We start from the raw sequence: 25,229 nt of genomic DNA on the forward strand, positions 1-25,229 counted from the left end.
AATATATACGTCTACAAATTAGAGAATAGGTACATTTCTTCAGCCCCATCCCTCAAGGTCTTACCGTAACAGGGGGGAGACGCTTTATTCTTATTCCAACTGCTGATTGCCGCTTTAAGTTAAATATGTCTTTAATCCAAACCCAGCCAACTGTTATTACAACAATAGTAAAATTGTAACTGTAGCTCCGTTAATATGAATAATACATCCCTCCTCTATAGAACACATTTCCCTTGGCATTCAGAATCCAGACTGGAACATTGTCATGTTCCATGTCTAGACAAATTTGTTGGACAAAGGCACTGTGATGTTTGGGAAGCAGAGTTTGATCCTCATGAGGGGAAACAGATTTGTATGTGTTTCTTTGAACAACTGTGTTCTTTGAACCACTCTCCAAACTGAGTCTAGGGTACAGTTAAGCCACTGGAAAACAAATCTGTCATTGTGTATTTCTTGCCACCATTTCAAACACTTGGATATTTCACTCCGAAACGCTTTTGTTTTTTGATTCATTGCTGGAGTTTGGGTTACACATCATTTAGTTTTGTTTTGGTTTCAATGTATATTAACATATTTTATTCCAGTTTGTTTTACTCATAAATACAAATTATTATTCATTTGGCATGGTCAGTAGCATACGTCTAGCTGCTATACGACTTGTGACTGGATCAGCGTTGTGTTCATAAGGATCCACATCCTACATCTATGTTAATGGGAGGAAGGTAAAGACAGACTAGCATATCACTGCTGGACAGCATGGCGCCGACAGAGATGGTCGCCTCGCTTTGGGTTCTTAGGAAACAATGCAGTATTTTGTTTTTTTCTGTATTATTTCTTAGATTGTTACCCCAGGAAGTCTTAAGTTTTATTACATACAGCCGGGAAGAACTATTGGATATAAGAGCAACGTCAACTTACCAACATTACGACCAGGAATACGACTTTCCCGAAGCGGCTCCTCTGTTCGGACCACCACCCAGGACATTGGGGCTAATTTGCAGTAGGCCATCCAAAACAACAACACCGCAGAAGGGGCAGACGAAGCGGCGACCTGGCCAGGCTCCATAGACGTGCACATCGCACACCACCTCCGAGTATACTACTAGACAATGTCCAGTCTCTTGACAACATGGTAGACAAAATTTGAGCATGGGATGCTTTCCAGAGAGACATCAGAGATTGTAACATTCTCTGTTTCATGGAGACATGGCTCTCTCGGGATATGTTGTCGGAATCGGTTCGGCCACCGGGCTTCTCCATGCATCGCGCCGACAGAGAAAAACACCTCTCTGGGAAAAGAAAGGGTGGGGGTGTATGCTTTATGATTAACGACTCATGGTGTAATCATAACAACATACAGGAACTCAAGTCCTTCTGCTCACCCGATCTAGAATTCCTTACAATCAAGTGCCGGCCATTTTACCTACCAAGATAATTATTGTCAGTTATAGTCACAGCTGTGTACATTCCCCCTCAAGCAGACACCAAGACGGCCTTCAAGGAACTTCACTGGGCTATTGCAAACTGGAGACCATACATCCTGAGTCTGCATTTATTGTAGCTGGGGATTTTAACAAAGCAAATTTGAGAACAGGTCTACCTAAATTCTTCCAGCATATTGATTGCGCTACGCGCATGCGCAATACCCTCGACCACTGCTACTCTAACTTCCACGATGCATACAAAGCCTTCCCCAGCCCTACCTTCGGCAAATCCGACCACGACGCCATCTTGCTCCTTCCGTCTTATAGGCAGAAACTCAAACAAGATGTACCAGTGATGAGAACCATTCAATGCTGGTCCGACCAATCAGAAGCCACGCTTCAAGATTGTTTTGATCACGAGGACTGGAATATGTTCCAGTCAGCCTCAGAGAACGACATTGTTCGATACGCTGACTCGGTGAGTGAGTTTATAAAGAAGTGCATTGGAGATGTTGTACTCACTGTGACTATTAGAACCTACCCTAGCAAGAAACCGTGGATGGATGGCGGCATTTGCGCAGAACTGAAAGCGTGATCCACCGCATTTAACCATGTAAAGAGGTCTGGAAATATGTCTGAATATAAACAGTGTAGCTATTCCTTCCGTAAGGCAATCAAACAAGCAAAATGTGGTAGGGTCTATACGAAATCACAGACTACAAAAAGAAATCCAGCCACGTCGCGGACACCGACGTCACGCTTACAGACAAACTAAACACCTTATTTGTCCGCTTTGAGGATAATAAAGTGCCACAGTTGCGGCCCGCTAACAAGGACTGCGCCCCACCCCCCTCTCCTTCTCGGTGGCTGACGTGAGTAAAACATTTAAAAGTGTTACCCCTCGCAAGGCTGCTGGCCCAGACGGCATCCCTAGCCGCGTCCTTAGAGCATGCGCAGACCAGCTGGCTGGTGTGTTTACGGACATATTCAATCGCTCCCTATCCCTATCCTGTTATCCCCACATGCTTCAAGATGGCTACCATTGTTCCTGTACCCAAGAAGGCAAAGATAACTGAACTAAATGACTACCACCCCCGTAGCACTCACTTATGTCATCATGAAGTGCTTTGAGAGACTAGTCAAGGATCATATCACCTCCACCTTACCAGTCAGCCTAGACCCACTTCAGTTTGCATACTGCCGCAACAGGTCCACAGACTACACAATCGCCATCAGACTGCACACTGCCCTATCTCATCTGGACAAAAGGAATACCTATGTAAGAATGCTGTTCATTGACTACAGCTCAGCATTCAACGCCATAGTACCCTCCTAGCTCATCATCAAGCTGGAGGCCCTGGGTCTCAACCCCACCCTGTGCAATTGGGTCCTGGACTTTCTGACGGGCCGCCCCCAGGTGGTGAAGGTAGGAAACATCTACACTTTGCTGACCCTCAACAATGGTGCCAGACAAAGGTGTGTGCTCAGCCCCCTCCTGTACTCCCTGTTCACCCAGGACTGCATGGCTATGCACACCTCCAAATCAATCATTTTGGCTTGTCACCCAAAACCCTGACAATCATCAAGTTTGCAGACAACATAATAGTAGTGGGCTTGATTACCAACAACGACAAGACAGCCTACAGGGAGGGGGTGAGGGCACTCGGAGTGTGGTGTCAGGAAAACAACCTCTCACTCAACATCAACATAATAAAGGAGATGATCGTGGACTTCAGGAAACAGCATCGAAGGGACAGCAGTGGAGAAAGTGGAAAGTTTTAAGTTCCTCGGCGTACACATCACAGACAAACTGAAATGGTCACACAGAAAGTGTTGAGATGAAGACGCAATAGTGCCTCTTCAACCTCAGGAGGCTGAAGAAATTTGGCTTGTCACCCAAAACCCTGACAAACTTTTACAGATGCACAATCTTGAGCATCCATTCGGGCTGTATCCCAGCCTAGTACAGCAACTGCACCGCCCTCAACTGCAAGGCTCTCCAGAGGGTGATGCGGTCTGAACAACGGATCACCGGGGGCAAACTACCTGCCCTTCATGACACCTACAGCAGGAAGGCCAAAAAGATCATCAAGGACATCAACCACCCGAGCCACTGCCTGTTCACACCGCTACCATACAGAAGGTGAGGTCAGTACAGGTGCATCAGAGCTGGGACCCAGAGATCGAGAAACATCTTCTATCTCAAGGCCATCTCAAGGCCATCAGACTGCTAAACAGCAATTACTAACTCAGAGAGGCTACTGCCTACATTGAGACCAAGTCACTGGCCACTTTAATAAATGGATCACCAGTCACTTTATACAATGCACTCTAAATTATGCCACTTTATTAATGTTTACATGTCTTACATTACTCATATCACATGTATGTTTTACCATCTATTGCACCTTGCCTATGCTTCTCAGCCATCGCTCATCCATATGTATTAGGTAGTTGTTGTGGAATTGTTAGATTACTTGTTTGATATTTCTGCACTGTCGGAACTAGAAGCACAAGCATTTCGCTACACTCGCATTAACGTCTGCTAACCATGTGATTGTGATTTTTTGTTGTTGATTTGATTATAAATAGAATTGTGTTCATAAACTACTGAAATCAAATGGGTAGTGGTGGTGGGTAGGTACAATAGGGGGAGTAGAAACGGTTCATAGCTTGTTGAACTGGAGAGGCAGGCAGGCAGGCAGGCAGGCAGGCAGACAGACAGGCACAGGTTTATCCACCCCTAGATCAAAGCTGACTTTTTATATTGCATTAATATACAGGATGTCCTTTTATGAGCGCTTTTCTATGATGGGTGTATGACCTTTCAAAGCCACATGTCTACAAAACATGGAATAAATAACAGAGGAATGAAATTGGTGAGAGGGATAGAAAGAGATACTTATCCCTGGGAGTTTCTGCAACATTTCCCAGCATGGACTAAGCTCACAACTGCCAGGTATAATCTTATTGTATTCAGTTCTTCATATTTTCTCTACAATTGTGTTCACTAGAAAGATAACTAACAATCGCATAACTTTATTCTACAGTAGTAATCTCAATTGCAGAGCAAATTTGGGGAATACATTCTCAAAATGGTATATACTGTTCTGAACAGAAGAGATGGTTAGATATCTAATTGTTTTTGTATCTCATGACTTTTGAAAAAAGTCCAAAAAAACATATTTTCACAATGCCACAAAAAAAACATAATTCTAAACTGTGCGTGATAAATAGCACATTTCAGTCCATTAGTATACACTTCCTGTATCTGAACAGGTTTTTATGGAAATGATACCAAACACATTTCCCCAAATATTATTCTGCTCTAGCCCCATTAGATTTCTTTCTCTTGTTCTCCGGAAATATTTTATATAGTTGATGAATGAGCTAGTCTTTTTTGTGTGAAATAGAATATTGTATTTTCAACAGCTTTATCCATGTAGGCTTGTGATCTCCAATCGGCTGTCCAAACAAATGCAAAGCATCATTAACCTGATTTATCGTCACAGGATTCAGGATGAAACATGTTTAGAAGAGATTGTGACTTATTATCTCAGGTCATTATGATAATTTATCAAACTAGTGAGAGGTTGAGAGAAACAGTCAATCTTTATTTCCGCCTAAAGCAGTATACTACCTTTTTTTATCATTATTTTGTTTATTGGTTTAGAAGACCTATCTTCAGAAACTGAAGTGATTGATTGTAAAAGTGAAAGGCTTAACCTCAGAAGTGATTGATTGGACAGTCAACATTGTCTTTGTGTTGGGAAAGTACAGTACCATATGCAGTCATTGAGTTCAAGCTTCACATCATTTACCTTTTGTCTCATTCACTGTACTTTTCACAGGAATTGGCATTGAGAGTTTTACAATTAAACATGTAAATAGTTCAATTATTAATATTCAGACTTTATGTACTTTTAAACCACTTACTTCAAAGAAGAGGAAGGATCAAATACAGAAGAAAAACAACAAACTAGCCTTAAAGCCATGATTTTGTGAACCAGGGCCCCTCATTTATCAATGTTGCATAGAAAAGCTTCTAAATGAACTCGTACGAAGAAAATGTAGAATGTTTGCAAGTACAAAAAAGTTGGTATTTATCAATTGCGCGTACTCTTTATTTACACACACACCTGTAAGTATTATGCCTTGATAAATCAGACATGTTCTAAACCACTGTGCTAGTGCAGGTGAAGTCTCATTTACATAAAGGATCATTTATGATCACAAACCTTCCCTTTGAATCTGCAAGAAATGTCACTAATTTCTGTTCGCCAACATGGAGAAATGAAAGAAGACAAAGAAAACTTTGCGGATGCAGAAATATAACTTTTGATCACTGAAGTGGAAGAAAAACAAGCCATACTTTTTGGAGCCCTCAACAATGGCTTGACAAATAGAGAAAAAATATTGCTTGGGAGCAGGTTAGAGCTGTGGTAAATTCTGCCTCATCTGAGTGCAGAAAAGTTAATGGAATTAAAAAGAAATGGTTTGATTTGAAAACATGCCATTTTTTTAGATGATCCACAAAAGGGCTATAAATGTAACAGGAGGAGGGCAGAGTGACTCTTCACTGTCAGCTATGGACCAGCGCATTGGCAGCATAATTGGAGAGACCTCAGTGTCTGGCATCATTTGTGATGGTGATACTGAGTACCCTCTCCCAGACCCTGAAGGAATACCGGACACACCAACTGATGGTAAGTCAAGCTTTATATTCGCAACCATATTCAGACATGGACCACATCTAAATATTTTTTCTTGACAATAAATATAACAAATATACATTACGGTTCAAAAGTTTGGGGTCTCTTAGAAATGTATTTTTTTGCCCTATAAAATAACATCAAATTGATCAGAAATACAGTTTAGACATTGTTAACGTTGTAAATGACTATTGAAGCTGGAAACTGCTGATTTAAAAAACATTTTGTTATGGAATATCTACATAGGCCTACAGAGGCACATTATCAGCAACCAGCACTCCTGTGTTCCAATGGCATGTTGTGTTCGCTAATCCAAGTTTATAATTTTAAAAGGCTAATTGATCATTAGAAAACCCTTTTGCAATTATGTTAGCACAAATGAAAAGGGTTTTTCTGATTAAAGAAGCAATACATCTTGAGACCAGTTGAATATCTGGAACATCAGCATTTGTGGGTTCGTTTACAGGCTCAAAATGGCCAGAAACAAATACTTTTCTCCTGAAACTCATCAGTCTATTCTTGTTCTGAGAAATGAAGGCTAGTTACTTGGCAATTTCTCGCATGGAATAGCCTTCATTTCTCAGAACAAGAATAGACTGACGAATTTCCGATGAAAGTTATTTGTTTCTGGCCATTTTGAGCCTGTAATCGAACCCAGAAATGCTGATGCTCCAGATACTCAACTAGTCTAAAGACTGATTGCTTCTTTAATCAGAACAACCGTTTTCAGCTGTACAAATGTAGAAATGGATAAATCCCACACTTTGCTGAGAAATGATCGCACGCATGGTTTTCAAACATTTCTGTTCGTTTGCAACATTGATAAATGAGGGCCTAGACATTTAGCCCAGTGAACTTTGACCCTGATGTTCTGTATAAATAGGTTATCCAGTTCTTTAAATAAATCAAATCAAATGTTATTTGTCACATGATTCGTAGACAACAGGTGTGGACTAACAGTGAAATGCTTACTTACGGTCCCTTGCTAACAATGCAGAGAGAACAAAAATAGAGAAATAATAGAATATAAAACACGTAATAATAAAAGTAATAATAAATACGCAATGAGTAACGATAACTTGGCTATATACACAGGATACCAGTACCGAGTCGATGTGCAGGGGTACGAGGTAATTCAGGTAAATATGTACAGTACTACTTTGAAGAATCTAAAATCCAAAATATATTTAGATTGAACACTTTTTTGGTTACTACATGATTCTGTATGTGTTATTTCATAGTTTTGATGTCTTCACTATTACTCTACAATGTAGAAAATAGAAAAATAAAGAAAAACTCTTGAATGAGTAGGTGTGTCCAAACTTTTGACTGGTACTGTACATATAACTAGGAATAAAGTGACTAGGCAACAGCATAGATCATAAACAGTGGCAGCAGCGTATGTGATGTGTCAAAAAAAGTCAGTTGTTTCCAATATGACAGACATTTGATGGACCTCTGATTGATTTACACTCCTACCAGCCTGCGGTCTGATTGGTTCACACTTCCCAGCCTGTGGGATGAACTCTGCTGATTGGTTCACACTCTTCCGACGGAATACTGGTCGGTTGACCCTCCCCAGCCTGTGGGGCTAAACTCTCAACTCTGGGGAACATTAAATGTGTCTGGGAGACTGCATTGAGTCTTTATAAGTCATGACAGCTCTAATACATGTTGTCTCAACTTCATATTGTCAGATCACTGCATCGCTTCATTTCAGTTAGCATTAGCCTCAGTCTCGACTATCGCTATTAGAAATCAACAGATATACAGTGGGGCAAAAAAGTATTTAGTCAGCCACCAATTGTGCAAGTTCTCCCACTTAAAAAGATGAGAAAGGCCTGTAATTTTCATCATAGGTACACTTCAACTATGACAGACAAAATGAGAAAACAAAAATCTAGAAAATCACATTGTAGGATTTTTTATGAATTTATTTGCAAATTATGGTGGAAAATAAGTATTTGGTTAATAACAAAAGTTTATCTCAATACTTTGTTATATACCCAATGACAGAGGTCAAACGTTTTCTATAAGTCTTCAAAGGGTTTTCACACACTGTTGCTGATATTTTGGCCCATTCCTCCATGCAGATCTCCTCTAGAGCAGTGATGTTTTGGGGCTGTTGCTGGGCAACACAGACTTTCAACTCCCTCCAAAGATTTTCTATGGGGTTGAGATCTGGAGACTGGCTAGGCCACTCCAGGACCTTGAAATGCTTCTTACGAAGCCACTCCTTCATTGCCCGGGCGGTGTGTTTGGGATCATTGTCATGCTGAAAGACCCAGCCACGTTTCATCCTCAATGCCCTTGCTGATGGAAGGAGGTTTTCACTCAAAATCTCCCGATACATGGCCCCATTCATTCTTTCCTTTACATGGATTTGTCGTCCTGGTCCCTTTGCAGAAAAACAGCCCCAAAGCATGATGTTTCCACCCCCATGCTTCACAGTAGGTATGGTGTTCTTTGGATGCAACTCAGCATTCTTTGTCCTCCAAACTAGACGAGTTGAGCTTTTACCAAAAAGTTATATTTTGGTTTCATCTGACCATATGACATTCTCCCAATCTTCTTCTGGATCATCCAAATGCTCTCTAGCAAACTTCAGACGGGCCTGGACATGTACTGGCTTGAGCAGGGGGCCACGTCTCGCACTGCAGGATTTGAGTCCCTGGCGGCGTAGTGTGTTACTGATGGTAGGCTTTGTTACTTTGGTCCCAGCTCTCTGCAGGTCATTCACTAGGTCCCCCCTGTGTGGTTCTGGGATTTTTGCTCACCGTTCTTGTGATCATTTTGACCCCACGGGGTGAGATCTTGCGTGGAGCCCCAGATCGAGGGAGATTATCAGTGGTCTTGTTTGTCTTCCATTTCCTAATAATTGCTCCCACAGTTGATTTCTTCAAATCAAGCTGCTTACCTATTGCAGATTCAGTCTTCCTTACCTGGTGCAGGTCTACAATTTTGTTTCTGGTGTCCTTTGACAGCTCTTTGGTCTTGGCCATAGTGGAGTTTGGAGTGTGACTGTTCGAGGTTGCTTGTTTTTAGGTGACCAAGTACTTATTTTCCATCATAATTTGCAAATAAATAAATAAAAAATCCTACAATGTGATTTTCTGGAAAAGAAATTCTCATTTTGTCTGTCATTTTGTCTGTCATCATCAAATTACAGGCCTCTCTCATCTTTTTAAGTGGGAGAACTGACTAAATACTTTTTTGCCCCACTGTAGCTGTTTGAACAGTTTCAAATTTCTGGTTGGTCACAGGGAGAATAATGTTACACTGTCTTTAGATAATCTCCTCTTGAATGTTGGTTTCTAAGTATTAATGTGTTTTCTTTGACCTGTGAGAAATGTATTTATGTTGGCTCTCTGTCTCTTCTTTAAATATTGAATACTGTATATCAAGCAGCCCTCTTCAGCCCACCATACATAGCACAGGAGGTTGGTGGCACTTTAATTGGGGAGGACGGGCTCACGTTAATGGCTGGTGCTCTCAGACGAGACTATTCTGAGTAGATAGCCAGAGCTAAATTATTTCCATTGACGCACAACGACTATACCACTAAGCTAAGAATGGCGTAAATAATCAAGTTAATAAACGCTGGGTAGTTAGATAGCATATCGTTAATATACCGTCAAGTTCAATGTATTATTATGCGGTTTGTAAGGATAGCGTAACCAACACAGTCAGCCAACATAACGTGTAGCGTAAATAATTTGGAAAGTCATTACTTTATTACATTGCTCAACATTTTCTTAACATTTGTCATAATTAGTTAAAGCAATTCATTTGATTCCGCTCTCGTCGGACTTCCGCTGCATATTTTCCGCCATTTTCTTCAAATCTTAAAACGTTGTAAAGCTACGGCCATTTCCTGAAGAATTGCATTAAGAGCCCTAAAAGTACGGAAATAGTGTGCACTGCATGTATACTTCGTATTTTGGCAAATGTAGTACGACATCTGGGAACTTTTAGCATACTAACTCTATCCATGCTATGACCAATAAGCGTACTACATAATCAATTTACGTCACAAATGGTGCAGTTAGTGGGCTTAGTACCAAAAATTCTGAAATCTTCATCCCTAACTACAACATTTTCAGACAAGATAGAATGTCCAAAGGGGGCGGTTTTGCAATCTACTGCAAAGATAGCCTACAGAGTTCTGTCCTACTATCCAAGTCTGTACCCAAACAATTTGAACTTCTACTTTTAAAAATCCACCTCTCTAAAAACAAGTCTCTCACCGTTGCCGCCTGCTATAGACCACCCTCTGCCCCCAGCTGTGCTCTGCACACCATATGTGAACTGATTGCCCCCATCTATCTCCAGAGCTCTTGCTGCTAGGCGACCTAAACTGGAACATGCTTAACACCTCAGCTATCCTACAATCTAAGATTGATGCCCTCAATCTCACACAAATTATCAATGAACCTACCAGGTACCACCCCAAAGCCGTAAACACGGGCACCCTCATAGATATCATCCTAACCAACTGTAAATACACCTTTGTTGTTTTCAAACAAGATCTCAGCGATCACTGCCTCATTGCCTGCATCCGTAAAGGGTCAGCAGTCAAATGACCTCCACTCATCACTGTCAAACGCTCCCTGAAACACTTCAGCATGCAGGCCTTTCTAATCGAGGTATCCTGGTAGGATATTGATCTCATCCCGTCAGTAGAGGATGCCTGGTTATTTTTTTAAATGCTTTCCTCACCATTTTAAATAAGCATGCCCCATTCAAGAAATGTAGAACCAAGAACAGATATAGCCCTTGGTTCTCTCCATATCTGACTGCCCTTAACCAACACAAAAACATCCTATGGCGTTCTGCATTAGCATCGAACAGCCCCCTTGATATGCACATTTTCAGGGAAGCTAGAAACCAATATACACAGGCAGTTAGAAAAGCCAAGGCTAGCTTTTTCAAGCAGAAATTTGCTTCCTGCAACACAAACTCAAAAAAGTTCTGGGACACCCTAAGTCCATGGAAAATAAGAACACCTCCTCCCAGCTGCCCACTGCACTGAGGATAGGAAACACTGTCACCACCGATAAATCCACTATAATTGTGAATTTCAATAAGCATTTTTCTACGGCTGGCCATACTTTCCACTTGGCTGCCTCTACCCGGTCAACAGCATTGCACCCCCCACAGCAACTCGCCCAAGCCTTCCCCATTTCTCCTTCTCCAAAATACAGTCAGCTGATGTTCTGAAAGAGCTGCACAATCTGGACCCCTACAAAATGCCGGGCTAGACAATCTGGACCCTTTCTTTCTAAAATGATCTGCCGAAATTGTCAAGAGGCTCTATCCAGAGAGCCTCTAAGTCAATGACACAGTAGAGAAAAGAAAGTCTATATACAGTGTGTGCAAAAGGCATGACATAGGCAATAAATAGGCCAGAGTAGCGAATAATTACAATTTAGCAGATTAACACTGGAGTGATAAATGAGCAGATGATGATACTGGTGTGCAAAAGAGCAGAAAAGTAAATAAAATAAAAACAGAATGGGGGTGAGGAAGGTAGATTGGGTGGGCTATTTACAGATGGACTATGTACAGCTGCAGTGATCGGTTAGCTGCTCAGATAGTAGACATGATTCATTTTGCGTATGGTTTCCTAGAAACAAGGGTGACTAAACTAAACCTTTGGCTCAATTTACCCCACTCTTCCCTACAGCACTTTTTTCTGTTCTGACAATAACACAGCTGACCTTGTGGCTTCCATCAAAGGAAACAGCTTTATTGACAAAATGTCTGAGAAAGATCGACACACTTCTGTGAAAACAAGTTTCCGTCAGTACAAAAGAACGAACACCACTGACTCCTTATCAAACGGGTCAAAAACAGGCCAAATCAAAGTTTGAACATGTGCCGAATACAACAGGTGTAGACCTTACAGTGAAATGCTTACTTACGTGCCCCTAACCAACAGTGCAGTTTAAAAAAATACTGGTTATTGGAGGCAACTCTCATGGTTGATGCATTGCAGCAATTTTGTGGAGTAATAGTCAACATGACCTGTTTGCATTTTGGCAACCTGAAAGAAAAACGACAATGTGCAGTATATGTTTATTTTTATTTTTACAATGGTCTACTTTTTTTTTTACAGCAATTCACATGGCCCTCTTATTTATTAGCTTGATTCAGTATCTCTGGTACATATATGACCTGTTTCAGGAAACTAGGCGTATGGCCACATATGGTCGGTCACATATGGCTTGGGTTCCTTACTCCCTTGATGCCACAGATAAAGCGGAATAGTGGAAGTTGAAATACAATAATATTTAATTTGTTGTAAATGTTTGTTTGTGTTTACAGGGAAAGCGTATCCTCCAGAGTTCTACTACGACACGTACAGTCCGCTGTGGCAGAACCGGCCTAGAGTCTATGGCTTCAAACTGCAGTGGACCCAGATGAATCCCAACGCTGTGGATCGCATCGTGGCCTACCGCCTCGGCATACGCCAGGTAGAAGTTTGTGTGTGTGTGTGTGTGTGTGTGTGTGTGTGTGTGTGTGTATGTGTTTGCTGAACCTAACCCCAACCCTGGACTTAAAAAGGCCTTTACAGATGACAGAAGAATGACATGATAGAGAAAATAGCAGGAATAAACGTCATGGACATAGAGGCTCTCTGGATATTCTCAACTCGTTTTGCTCTCCTTGGATGGCTCCATCGGCCCTGTGGAGAGAGAGCAACCTGTGGAGAGAGAACACCGTGTGGAGAGAGAACACAGTGTGGAGAGAGAGCAACCTGTGGAGAGAGAGCACCCTGTGGAGAGAGAGAACACCCTGTGGAGAGAGAGCACCCTGTGGAGAGAGAGCACCCTGTGGAGAGAGAGCACCCTGTGGAGAGAGAGCACCCTGTGGAGAGAGAACACAGTGTGGAGAGAGAGCAACCTGTGGAGAGAGAGCACCCTGTGGAGAGAGAGCACCCTGTGGAGAGAGAGCACCCTGTGGAGAGAGAGCACCCTGTGGAGAGAGAACACCCTGTGGAGAGAGAACACCCTGTGGAGAGAGAGCACCCTGTGGAGAGAGAGCACCCTGTGGAGAGAGAGAGCACCCTGTGGAGAGAGAGCACCCTGTGGAGAGAGAACACCCTGTGGAGAAAGGAGTGGGAGCCGTTGGACCTTTTTACCTTCAGATAGAGGAAAGGCTTCAGATAACAGTCAGCATTGATTGGTGGTCGTCCCAGGCTACTTTAAGAATGTCAATCTTTCTCTCTTTCCTCACTCTCTCACAATTTCTTATTCTCTCATCCTCTCTCTCTCTGGTTCTCTTTTTCTCTCTCCTTGTCTGATTTCTCTTTCTCTCAGTCTCACACTTCCTACATCGTGGTGAAAGACAACTCCCCTGTCAAGAATTGTTTTCTACAGCAACTGTTGTATCACCCAATTAAGCATCCATCCAGTCTAGTGGGCGTTTGTAGTGTGCTTGCGGTGATGCCTTCTGAATTGTCCCAGAGTGGATTATAGTAGTGTTGTATTGTACTTTATGGTATTGCTAGTTGTATTGGTTGTAGTAGTCTACTGTGTTGTTAGGTAAAAGGTTCAGCTACATAGCCATGTGAACACTGTTGTGCCTATCTTCTATGTGTCTTTGCCTCAAACGTTTCACAACATTAGCATGTTGGTAGCGTGGTTAAACTGAGGCTTGATGCCACTATATGTGGTCTCTTTTATTTTACCCATAATAATCCCCTACTGTGACAAAGTGGCTCCCTCCTTATGGTCACAGCAGGCATTGACTTTCACAACATATAGTAATGTGGGCTAGGTCTCTACACAGTCTGTTGATGGGCTGAGAAACTGTTGATCTCGTCAGGCTTGATCACAATAATCACCAACATTCAAGGAAGATACTGTATTCAGACATTGCTTTAAGGTCTGTATGTTGTAGTTTCTGTTGGCCTTTATCGGTTCAGAAGAAGCTCTTATTCAGAACCACTGCATTACAGGCGACAGTAAAGCCTTCTGAACTGACGTCCTCACATCTCTGCCCAAACTGAGTGAGTCTTATACCTGCCGTTCTAATCTGTTAGTATAATTCCATATTTGTTTCCTTCTACACCCCGTCAGGAATTTACGCTTGAAAAACACATTAAAACCGAGCTTGTTTGTGTACCGCAATTTCTTTTCTGTCAACGATCTCGATCGGCCTGTTTGGTAATAAATGAGGATGCGCTCGCGTGACTCGTTCATCCGTCGTGGGAGCCAACGATACGCCGGCTTCCTGCTTGCCAGGCAGGCTGTTGTTTGAGCCCTTGCCAGGAAGATACATTCACTCTTCCTTCGCTGGCATTCAACTGGTCCTTTTCACAATTTCACAGATTAATTCTGTGCCGGTGCTAAAATGGGCCCACAGTAATTCAGCAATCACATTAACATTCTAATCTGTTTTGCTGTTGTTTGGAGAGAGAAAGAAATAAGGAAATAGGTCTTCCTGTCTGCACTCTTTTGCTTTTGTGGTTTTTATCTCCTACCTTCCAAGCAGAAAATCGTTATTTGCGAGAATATATTTTCTTTCCACTCTCCCCCTCATCTCAACTAGGCTGGGTATCCTTGGCCTCCCTACCTGCTGTGTTCTTAGATACAGGAGGCATACGCTGAGAAGAGGTTAAGAACGAGTTTATCGGTAACATTTACATGTTTCATCTGGGTGAGCTTCTCCATGTTTCATCTGGGTGAGCCTCTCCATGTTTCATCTGGGTGAGCATCTCCAAGTTTCATCTGGGTGAACCTCTCCATGTTCATCTGGGTGAGCCTCTCCATGTTTCATCTGGGTGAACCTCTCCATGTTTCATCTGGGTGAGCCTCTCCATGTTTCATCTGGGTGAGCCTCTCCAAGTTTCATCTGGGTGAGCCTCTCCAAGTTTCATCTGGGTGAACCTCTCCATGTTCATCTGGGTGAGCCTCTCCATGTTTCATCTGGATGAGCCTCTCCATGTTTCATATGGGTGAGCCTCTCCATGTTTCATCTGGGTGAGCCTCTCCATGTTTCATCTGGGTGAGCCTCTCCATGTTTCATCTGGGTGAGCCTCTCCATGTTTCATCTGGGTGAGCCTCTCCATGTTTCATCTGGGTGAGCCTCTCCATGTTTCATCTGGGTGAGCCTCTCCATGTTTCATCTGGGTGAGCCTCTCCATGTTTCATCTGGGTGAGCCTCTCCATTTTTCATCTGGGTGAGCCTCTCCATGTTTCATCTGGGTGAGCCTCTCCATTTTTCATCTGGGTGAGCCTCTCCATGTTTCATCTGGGTGAGCCTCTCCATGTTTCATCTGGGTGAGCCTCTCCATGTTTCATCTGGGTGAGCATTCTCTTTCATATTTCATCTGGGTGAGCCTCTCCTATCATCTGGGTAACGCTCTCCTTCATGTTTCATCTGGATGAGCCTCTCCATGTTTCATCTGGGTGAGCCTCTCCTTCATGTTTCATCTGGGTGAGCCTCTCTTTCATATTTCATCTGGGTGAGCCTCTCCTTTCATCTGGGTGACGCTCTCCTTCATGTTTCATCTGGGTGAGCCTCTCCTTTCATCTGGGTGATGCTCTCCTTCATGTTTCATCTGGGTGATGCTCTCCTTCATGTTTCATCTGGGTGATGCTCTCCTTCATGTTTCGTCTGCCAAGAAATGATCTTGACCCTTTTTTACTTTTCCAATTTTCTTCCTTTGCGATGAGCGTTCTGATTTCATCCCTCTTGGCGATTGTGAAATCGATGGAACATGAACGAGTAAGGAGAAAAGAGGGAGCATAGAAGAGCAGGAGAGGGAGAGTGAGAGGAAGGGATGTAGGAGAAGAGGCCCCTTCATAAATAAATAAATGCTTAGATAACCCTGGTAGGACACTGAGTGGGGCGCGTGGAGACAGTGGTGCAGTAATGAAAGTGTTGGCACGTGGACCACTCTGTAACGGTATTCGTCGTTGGAAGAAGAGGAATCATCGGACCAAAGTGCAGCTTGGTAAGGGTTCATGCTTGATTTATTAAAACTGAACACTATAACAAAAATAAACAAGAGAATACCCGAAACAGTCCTGTAAGGTGAAAACACTAACCAGAAAGTAACTACCCACAAAAACCCTGTGGGAAAAAGCTACCTAAGTATGGTTCCCAATCAAAGACAACGATAGACAGCTGTCCCTGATTGAGAACGATACCAGGCCAAAACAAAGAAATACAAAAACATAGCAAAAGCAACATAGAATGCCCACCCAAATCACACCCTGACCAAACCAAAATAGAGACATAAAAAGCTCTAAGGTCAGGGCGTGACACACTCTTCCTACACACCAGTCCTCCTCTCCTCTACCTGCTATTTATAGCCAGAGCAGACCAGCGAATACTACACCTGTTCTGTTCTGTTCCTCTTCCATTCCCACAGAATCATTATCAGTCCCCCTCACTGCAGCCTTTGAATTAATACTGAGGGCTGCTGGGCTTTATGCCTCTGTAATGAATGGCTCTCTGTTATCGGCTGGGGCCTGGACAGACAGGCGGACGGGCAAGCTAGGCCGGTCGGGCTGAGGAGAGACCGTGTGAAACCGTAGTTGAAAGGAAGGAACGTAGGAGTGAGGAGAAGTACAACGCAGGATCACAGATCACCTTGGCTGCTGTCTGTCTGTCTGCCTGCCTGCCTGTTCCCTTCTGGCCCTGCTTCTGTACACTCACTACTTCAAGGAAAGGAAGCCTTTTCCTTTTTACTCTCTCTCTCTCTTTCTCTTTCCTTCCTTCTCTCGTTCATTGCAATGAGGCAATGACCGTCTTTTCCTTCTTACTCTGCTCTGTCTCTCTCTTTCTCCCTCTCTTTCTCCTCCTCCAGAGTCAATTGATCTGTCAGTCAGTGTTGGATCAGTACGCAGGGTGAGGAGCAACACAGATCAATAGCAGCAGACTAATTACATGCAGCCAATCTCTCTCTCTCTGTCCCCCTTCCTCTTTCTCACTGCCCCCTCTCTTTCTACCTATCTCTCTCACTTTATCTCTCTCCGTCTCTCTTTCTCCCTCTCTCTCATAATATTGCGAAGCCACTTTGATTAGTCCTACATTTCACTCTGCTCCCGCTCGTCTCTTTGAGCAACTCCTCTGATACTTAAAGTTCCCGTGCAAATCCCACGAATTGTTGCTGCAGTCAAGTGAACTTACATGTAATAAGGCACTCTGCCTCTGTCTGACTCCCTGTTAACAAACACTTTGAGTGAAAGGTAATGGCATAAGCAGAAAATAATAATTGCGTCAAGTGGCAACGAGTCAAACAAACGATAATGGGGAAATAAAACAGAAACACCAAACTTAAGGAAGTCGAACAGAGACCCATTGTTGGAAATCACGTTCAAATAGTGAACGGGTTCTGTAATGAGCAATTGTAGTTCGTTTTAATTATTTAAAAGACAATTCTGTTCCCTGATGGTGGAAAGATGGATTCATCAGCTTCCATTTGCTCAGTCAGTTTGAGGCAGAGTGGTTCTGAAGCCAAGATTGGCATTTAAGGCCTCCATCTGCCGTTAACAGCAGTTACTACTTCCTCACACACGCACACACACACATGCACGCACACACACACATGCATGCACACTCACACACGAATGCTCCTGGGCACTCATATACACACACACACACACTTCCTCAACTCTCATCCCGAACCCTTCCAATTCATGCCAATTAGCAGAGGTGCCTTTTGTACTCTGTGGTAGAGTGTAAATTAAAAGGGTTGGCGCAAGCAGTTACAGCCTGTGTACAATTATCAATAACAGACAAAAGCAGATTTACCTGTGAACCTAACTTAATGACAACTCTCAGTCGGTAATTACAGAGCAGACACACTCTAGTTAATTACTTAATTGTCTCTGGCCTAACAAACACACACGCACGTATACACACACACACATTGCATCATTACAAACTCATCTATCACTTCTCTCTTTCCTTCTCTCCTCCCTCTCCCTCTCTAGCCTGGCTTCAAACATTCACACAGACATATGGTGACTAATTGTGATGCAGAAGCTGTTACAATCCTCTTTTCCAGGTCTCTGCTATCCTACAACTGATCCTCTAGGAGAAAATACAACCCTCTTTCCTCTCTGTCTTTCTCTTTCTGGCCCCTCTCTCTTCTCCCCCCTCTCTCTCTTTCCTTGTACTCTCTCTCTTTCCTTCTACTCTCTCTCTCTCCCTCTCTCTCTCGATCTCTCTCTCGTTGGTGTGCATGCTGAGAGTAAGTTGGGAAGCAGGAGTGATTGTGGGAGCGACTGGAATTATTTTCACTCTATTGGGTTTCGGTGTCTATAAATGCATATACACTACTGTTCAAAGGTTTGGGGTCACTTAGAAATGTCCTTGTTTTTTAAAGAAAAGCACATTTTTGGTCCATTAAAATAACATCACATTAATCAGAAATACAGTGTGATCAATTAGCCTTTTAAAATGATAAACTTGAATTAGCTACTATAACACAACGTGCCATTGGAACACAGGAGTGATGGTTGCTGATAATGGGCCTATGTAGATATTCCATAGAAAATCAGCCCGTTTCCAACTACAATAGTTATTTACAACATTAACAATGTACACACTGTATTTCTGATCAATTTGATGTTATTTTAATGGACAAAAAAAGCAGCTTTTCTTTCAAAAACAAGGGCATTTCAAACCCCAAAAGTTTGAACAGTAGTGTATATTGAGGGATTTAGTTGTTGTAAGGTTATACTGTCTCAATATAACTAAGCACGTATAGGGGTGGTGGGACAGTTGAGGTTGGTTTTCTCGAGGGAGCAACCAGCGGGAGGGGCTGGTTGCAATGGCCACTTCTGGAGGTTTGGAGTTTGAAAAACTTAGTCAGCGGCATTGGGTAAAGATTCCTGTTGCAGCAGGGTGTTCCACGGAATAATGTAGTTTAGCACTGGCTACTATCATTGGGTATTATAGCATAAAATCAGCCTCAAGGATGAATAGCGCTCTACTGATATTCTTAGATTCCATTGAAAAGGTGAATATGATAGTTGAGAGTGGTGTTGTGTTGCGGGAGGCACAGACGTTGGTATTTCCTCTTATGAATCCAACGAATAAAGTAATACTTTATTGTTACATATCTACAATAAAGAAGGTTATTTTTGGATGCAAATCTCCTTTGCTGGAACATGTCGTGTCTCATATGATTTTAAAGAAGCATACTGACGAACTGAAGTTAGCGTTCAGTTTTAAGATTTATAGATTTGATTATGTGCTCTACGCTTCTACTGAACCAAATGCTTTGGTTGTGGAAGAGAGTGGCATTTGTTATGTTATTGCCCAGAGAACGAGCGCAGAGCCCGGTAGCAGCTGTAGTGCTGGTATAGCTAAAGCACCACTGAGAAGGGATGAACAAGCTAAGCCGGGTTCAGGGGAAGGGAGAAGGTGGGTTGATGTGGTGGGAAAACTAGGAAAGGGAAGCAGTGTGGCTATGGAGGCAATTGTGGTAGGTCAGGAAAAAAGAATAGGGGGAAACAGTCGGTGAGACTGCAATTGAGGTTGCTGGGGGGTGCTGGAATATGAAATGGGAGTTCAAGAGGAGAGTGCAACAATGGAAAATTAAGTAGCGTTTTTTAAAGTACAGAGGAGTAAGAGGAAGAATTTAAGGGGTGGCAAAGGGGTGCCAAAGTTCCTCTAATTCCAAGAGGAAGGTAGAGATTTATAAATCAGTTTAGGATAAACAGGTTGTAAAGGTGGAATTTTCTTCGGGGGACGATAGCGATAGTGAGGCATCTGATGGGCCACAACAAAATAGCGAGAGAAATGTGGTATGGGATTGAGAAGGTACGTCATTTTTTTAATTTGACAAAAGGGAAGAAATATATGCAGGATTATAATGTAACAGATTATTTTCCTGGATGTAAATTTTTTATTGAATCCGCAACATTTCTGATGTAAAAAATAACGGTGGGAGGTTTGACATGCCCTGAAATCTCTAGACTCAAGAAAGTGGTCACGAGAGTGACAAGTGATTTAAATTCTAAAGGAAATGAAAGAGTTCAGTCGCAGCCTTAACTCTGTAAAGAAATGTTTTTTCTGTCTCTTACTCTGCATTTTCTTTCGGCCATGAGCAGTTTTAAGATGTTTTAAACGTAAAAGGGTCGAGAGACGTAAAAAAAAAGAGCCGTAGTGTATGAGTTAATAAAGGGAAAGGGAAGTGACATAAGTTTTCTACAAGAAACGCATAGTAATATGGAAAATTAAGTTATGTGTCAACAGGAGTGGGGGGCAGTGGTGTGTTGTCACAAAAACTCAAAACGTTGGGGTGTGGACATCCTGTTCTCAAGAGGGTTTTTGCCTTTATCATATGAGGTTGAGGGGAGGTTATTAAAAGTTAGAGCCAGATATGAAAACATCACAATGTGTCTGATAAATGTATATGCCAGTAGTGGCAGTTGAGAGGGTTTGTTTTTTAGAGACATTATCAAATACCATTGAGAAATGTAATACTGAGGATTATTTATTTATTGCTGGGGACTTTAACTGCACAGTCAGTGATTTAGACAGAAATCACAAAGAACCTCATAAAGCCTTATTGTGAAACATGAACAGTGTGATATTTGGAGGAGTCAACATGGAGGCACGAGACAGTACACATGGGCCCAAGTGAGAGAGAACACCATCTCTCTGGCCAGGTTAGATAGATTTTATTGTTTTGAGCATCAATCTCAGATCTGTAAATCAAGTGTGATAACCCCAGTGGGATTTTCTGATCATTGTTTAATAACAGAGGTAGTGTATATTACAGTTATTCTCAATTGCTAAAACACTAAAACCCATTGGCTGAACAAAGTTCTCAGTTGCCTGGACTCATTTAGCTAATTACGTAATCTGTTGTCAATACCTTAAACCATTTCACATGATAAAACACAATTTGCAGATCTCACTTAGACTTTTCAGCAAAACTCTAAACACATTCTCATTCTCAAAACACTTTCTGCACTCTAATGCACAATGTCATCCATACTGGTAAACACAAGTGTCAACAATCAAATACAAATAGAGAACATATGTCATTGATTGAACACAACCACTCAAAATTGATTTAACCTGTTTCAAATGATGCGACACAACCAATATAAGCCAGTTCAGAGAGCAAACAGGTTGTTGAAGGTGGGAAGGAGAAAGTCTGAGAATGGATACTGTAGTACAATGCATTGTAGGCTGTATAATGTACAATGGATGAATTGTATGGCCCTGAACATTGTGCTTTCCATTTATTAACAGTACTGACTGCTCAATATATTTTGACTGGTTGCAGGTTCATATCAACAAAGAACAAGAATTACAGTATCACAGAGACAAAGAACAAGTTTGTGAGATGCAAGGTACAGTACTGTAAAAATAGAGGTACAAGGAGGAGGAAGAACAAAAAAAAACAAATTGCAAAGAGCAAAGGAGAGTAGTAATTTCTGATCAATTTTGAGCTACTATGATAGAACATGATGGGAAAAAATGAATATTTCTTTAGATTAAAAATGTATTTCTCCCTGAGAATTGTATGTTTTGAACAATGTGTTTTCTATTTTTCGTTGTATTGTTTACTGACTGCTTGAGAGTGTATATTATTCTGATCACTTTGTTTATGATTTGAGAGCAGTGTTTGATTTTGAACACAGGTAAAACTGTTTTGAGGCGAATGTTTCATTTTGCAAGAGGAGTCAGAGGTTATAGTGCTTGAAGATGAGGTTTTGTGTTTAATGTTTTCAGGAAATGGAGCAAGGTTTCAGAAATTGTGTTTTAGCAATTGAGAAAAACTGTAATGCTGTAAAACCCAAAAGCGCATACTGGCATTTTAATATAATGTGACTTCAGGAAATGTTGTAGTTTGTTCTGGGAGAGGTGGAGGTCTCAGTTTTTTATCCCTTCAACAGTGGTGGGATATAGGGAAAATCCAGATTCAGCAATTCTTTAATCAGTGCACAATGAACGTCACCAGAGACATCACCAGATCAATGAACGCCCTAGAGTCTGAGATAGTGGAACTCCTGACGTTTGTTGAGACCACAGGAGTTCGAGGCCATACTCAGGCCCTCGAGAGAAAAAAAGCTGCATTGGCAGACCTGCTGGGTATCCGAGCACATGGGGCACTGTTGAGAAGTACGTTTCAGGGAATCTCTGAAATGGATGCAACATCCACATTTTCTTTGGTTTAGAGAAAAATAATGGATGCTGAGCTACACAAGTGTGAGTGCAAAGAGGATAAAACAGTGACACAACAGTTATTTGAAGGGCTCCCACAAGTGGCTGCAGAAGCTCAGGTTGAGCTAGAACAACCATTGTCTTTGCAGGACCTATACACTGCAGTAAAAGGCATGGAAAATAGTAGGGCACTGGGCAATGATGGGCTTCCCATTTACTTTTTAAAGTATTTTTGGGCTATGTTGGTGAAGGATTGGCTAGCAGTAGTTAATTATATTTTGACCGGAGGGTTACTACCGATAAGCTGCAGGAGGGCTGTCCTCACCCTACTGCCAAAAAATGGTGACCCTAGTGGGGTGAAAAACTTGAGGCTGGTGGCCTTATTATGCACTGATTATAAGATCCTGTCCAAGGCTTTGTACATGCTGAGGGAGGTGATGGGGCAAATTATACACACAAACCCGTCCTACTGTGTTCCCGGCAGGCAGATAGGGGATAACTTTTCCCCGATTCTGGATTTTCTGGACACCTGTAGGGCTATTGGGTTGGATGCTGGTCTAATTTCAATTGATCAGGAAAAGGTATTTGACTGAGTTGAACATCAATAATTATGGCACGCTTTTGAGGCATTTAGTTTCAGCTCTGGGGGATATATGGTGACATTGAAAGTGTATCGAAAGTTACCTGTGGCTTGAGTGCTCCTTTTAAAGTGTGTGGAGGTATTAGGCAGGGGTGTTCATTGTCGGGAATGTTATATGCCATCGCTATAGAGCCACAACTAAATAGCATTAGAAGTCGCTTGAAGGGGTGTACCTTTCAGAGGATATTCCTCCTATTCATCTCTCAGCCTATGCTGATGATGTAGTTATCTTCTTTGGGACTGGGGGGCAGTATTGAGTAGCTTGGAAATAATAGGTGCCCAGAGTAAACTGCCTGCTACTCAGGCCCAAAAGCAAGAAAGTGCATATAATTAGTAGATTTGGATAGAACACACTCTGACGTTTCTAAAACTGTTTGAATGATGTCTGTGAGTATAACATAACTCATATGGCAGGCAAACTACTGAGAAGAAATCACACCAGGAAGTGGGAAATCTGAGGTTTGTAGTTTTTCAACTCATTGCCTTTCTAATATACAGTGTAAATGGGGTCATATTGCACTTCCTACGGCTTCCACTAGATGTCAACAGTCTTTAGAACCTTATTTCAGGCTTCTACAGTGAAGGGAGAGAGAATGAGAGCTGTTTCAACGAGGTGTCTGGCAGAGTGCCGTGAGCTGATCACGCGTGCCCCCGTGATCAGACTGCCTGGTCTTGCCCGCGCCTCGTGAGTTTTGATTTGTGAACTAATCGCGCTAACAAAAAGGAGGTATTTGGACATAAATGATGGACTTTATCGAACAAAACAAACATTTATTGTGGAACTGGGATTCCTGGGAGTGCATTCTGATGAAGATCATCAAAGGTAAGTGAATATTTATAACGCTATTTCTGACTTTTACTGACTCCACAACTTGGCGGGTATCTGTATGGCTTGTTTTTGTGTCTGAGAGCTGTACTCAGATTATTGCATGGTGTGCTTTTTCGATATTTTTGAAATATGACATTAAGGAGAAGTCTATCTTTAATTCTGTGCATAACACTTGTATCTGTTTATCAAAGTTTATGATGAGCATTTCTGTTAATTGATGTGGCTCTCTGCAAATTCTCCGGATGTTTTCGAGGCACAACATTACTGAACATAACGTGCCAAAGTAAACTGAGATTTTTGGATATAAATATGAACTTTATCGAACAAAACATACATGTATTGTGTAACATGAAATCCTATGAGTACCATCCAAAGTTTTTTAAGCTCTTAAATGATGTCAATTTATGAATGATTAAACATTCATGAATGTTTAATATTACAATTTTGTAATTTTAATATGGTGTGCTCCAACTTCACTGGATGTTGTCGATTTTGTAAAAGCGAGAATAAACGTGGATATTGAGTTCTTCTTGGCCCTAAAAGATCTCCCATTGTTTGAGGAAAAGTGGGCTTACGAAGGAGCGGTATGTTTTCTGGAGGGGAGACCATTTTTGTCAAATGAAATAAGTTTAATGTAACTGTTTTCTTTTTCTTTATTAGTTATTTATGTTAATTTAAGAATGACACATTTATTGTTTCATTTCTGAAAAGGCACAGAGTGCCATTATTTGTGTTAATATAAAATTAAGGTTTCATAAAAACTCAAAACCCTCTCCCTCTCTTCTCACTTTCTGTATCTCTCTATTTCCCCTCTCTCTCTGTCTCTCTTTCCCCCTCTCTCTCTCTCTCTCTCTCTCTCTCTCTCTCTCTATATATATATATATATATATATATATATATATATACAGTGCCTTGCGAAAGTATTCGGCCCCCTTGAACTTTGCGACCTTTTGCCACATTTCAGGCTTCAGTGAGGATCTCTGAATGATCCAATGTTGACCTAAATGACTAATGATGATAAATACAATCCACCTGTGTGTAATCAAGTCTCCGTATAAATGCACCCGCACTGTGATAGTCTCAGAGGTCCGTTAAAAGCGCAGAGAGCATCATGAAGAACAAGGAACACACCAGGCAGGTCCGAGATACTGTGTGAAGAAGTTTAAAGCCGGATTTGGATACAAAACGATTTCCCAAGCTTTAAACATCCCAAGGAGCACTGTGCAAGCGATAATATTGAAATGGAAGGAGTATCAGACCACTGCAAATCTACCAAGACCTGGCCGTCCCTCTAAACTTTCAGCTCATACAAGGAGAAGACTGATCAGAGATGCAGCCAAGAGGCCCATGACCACTCTGGATGAACTGCAGAGATCTACAGCTGTGGGAGACTCTGTCCATAGGACAACAATCAGTCGTATATTGCACAAATCTGGCCTTTATGGAAGAGTAGCAAGAAGAAAGCCATTTCTTAAAGA

At 41.9% G+C, this 25,229-nt stretch overlaps 1 protein-coding gene across 1 annotated transcript in view; it reads left to right on the top strand.

The window, feature by feature from the left end:
* The window catches only part of LOC115140383 (MAM domain-containing glycosylphosphatidylinositol anchor protein 2-like), a 436,092-nt gene that overhangs the window by 338,233 nt on the left and 72,630 nt on the right, over nt 1-25,229 (top strand). Inside the window, exon 11 of the mRNA XM_065026245.1 lies at nt 12,464-12,612. Coding sequence (XP_064882317.1) covers nt 12,464-12,612 — 149 coding nt within the window. The remainder of the gene's footprint in view (nt 1-12,463; nt 12,613-25,229) is intronic.

Source organism: Oncorhynchus nerka, linkage group LG13 (genome assembly GCF_034236695.1).
Source record: "Oncorhynchus nerka isolate Pitt River linkage group LG13, Oner_Uvic_2.0, whole genome shotgun sequence".
Classification (NCBI taxonomy): Eukaryota; Metazoa; Chordata; class Actinopteri; order Salmoniformes; family Salmonidae; genus Oncorhynchus; species Oncorhynchus nerka.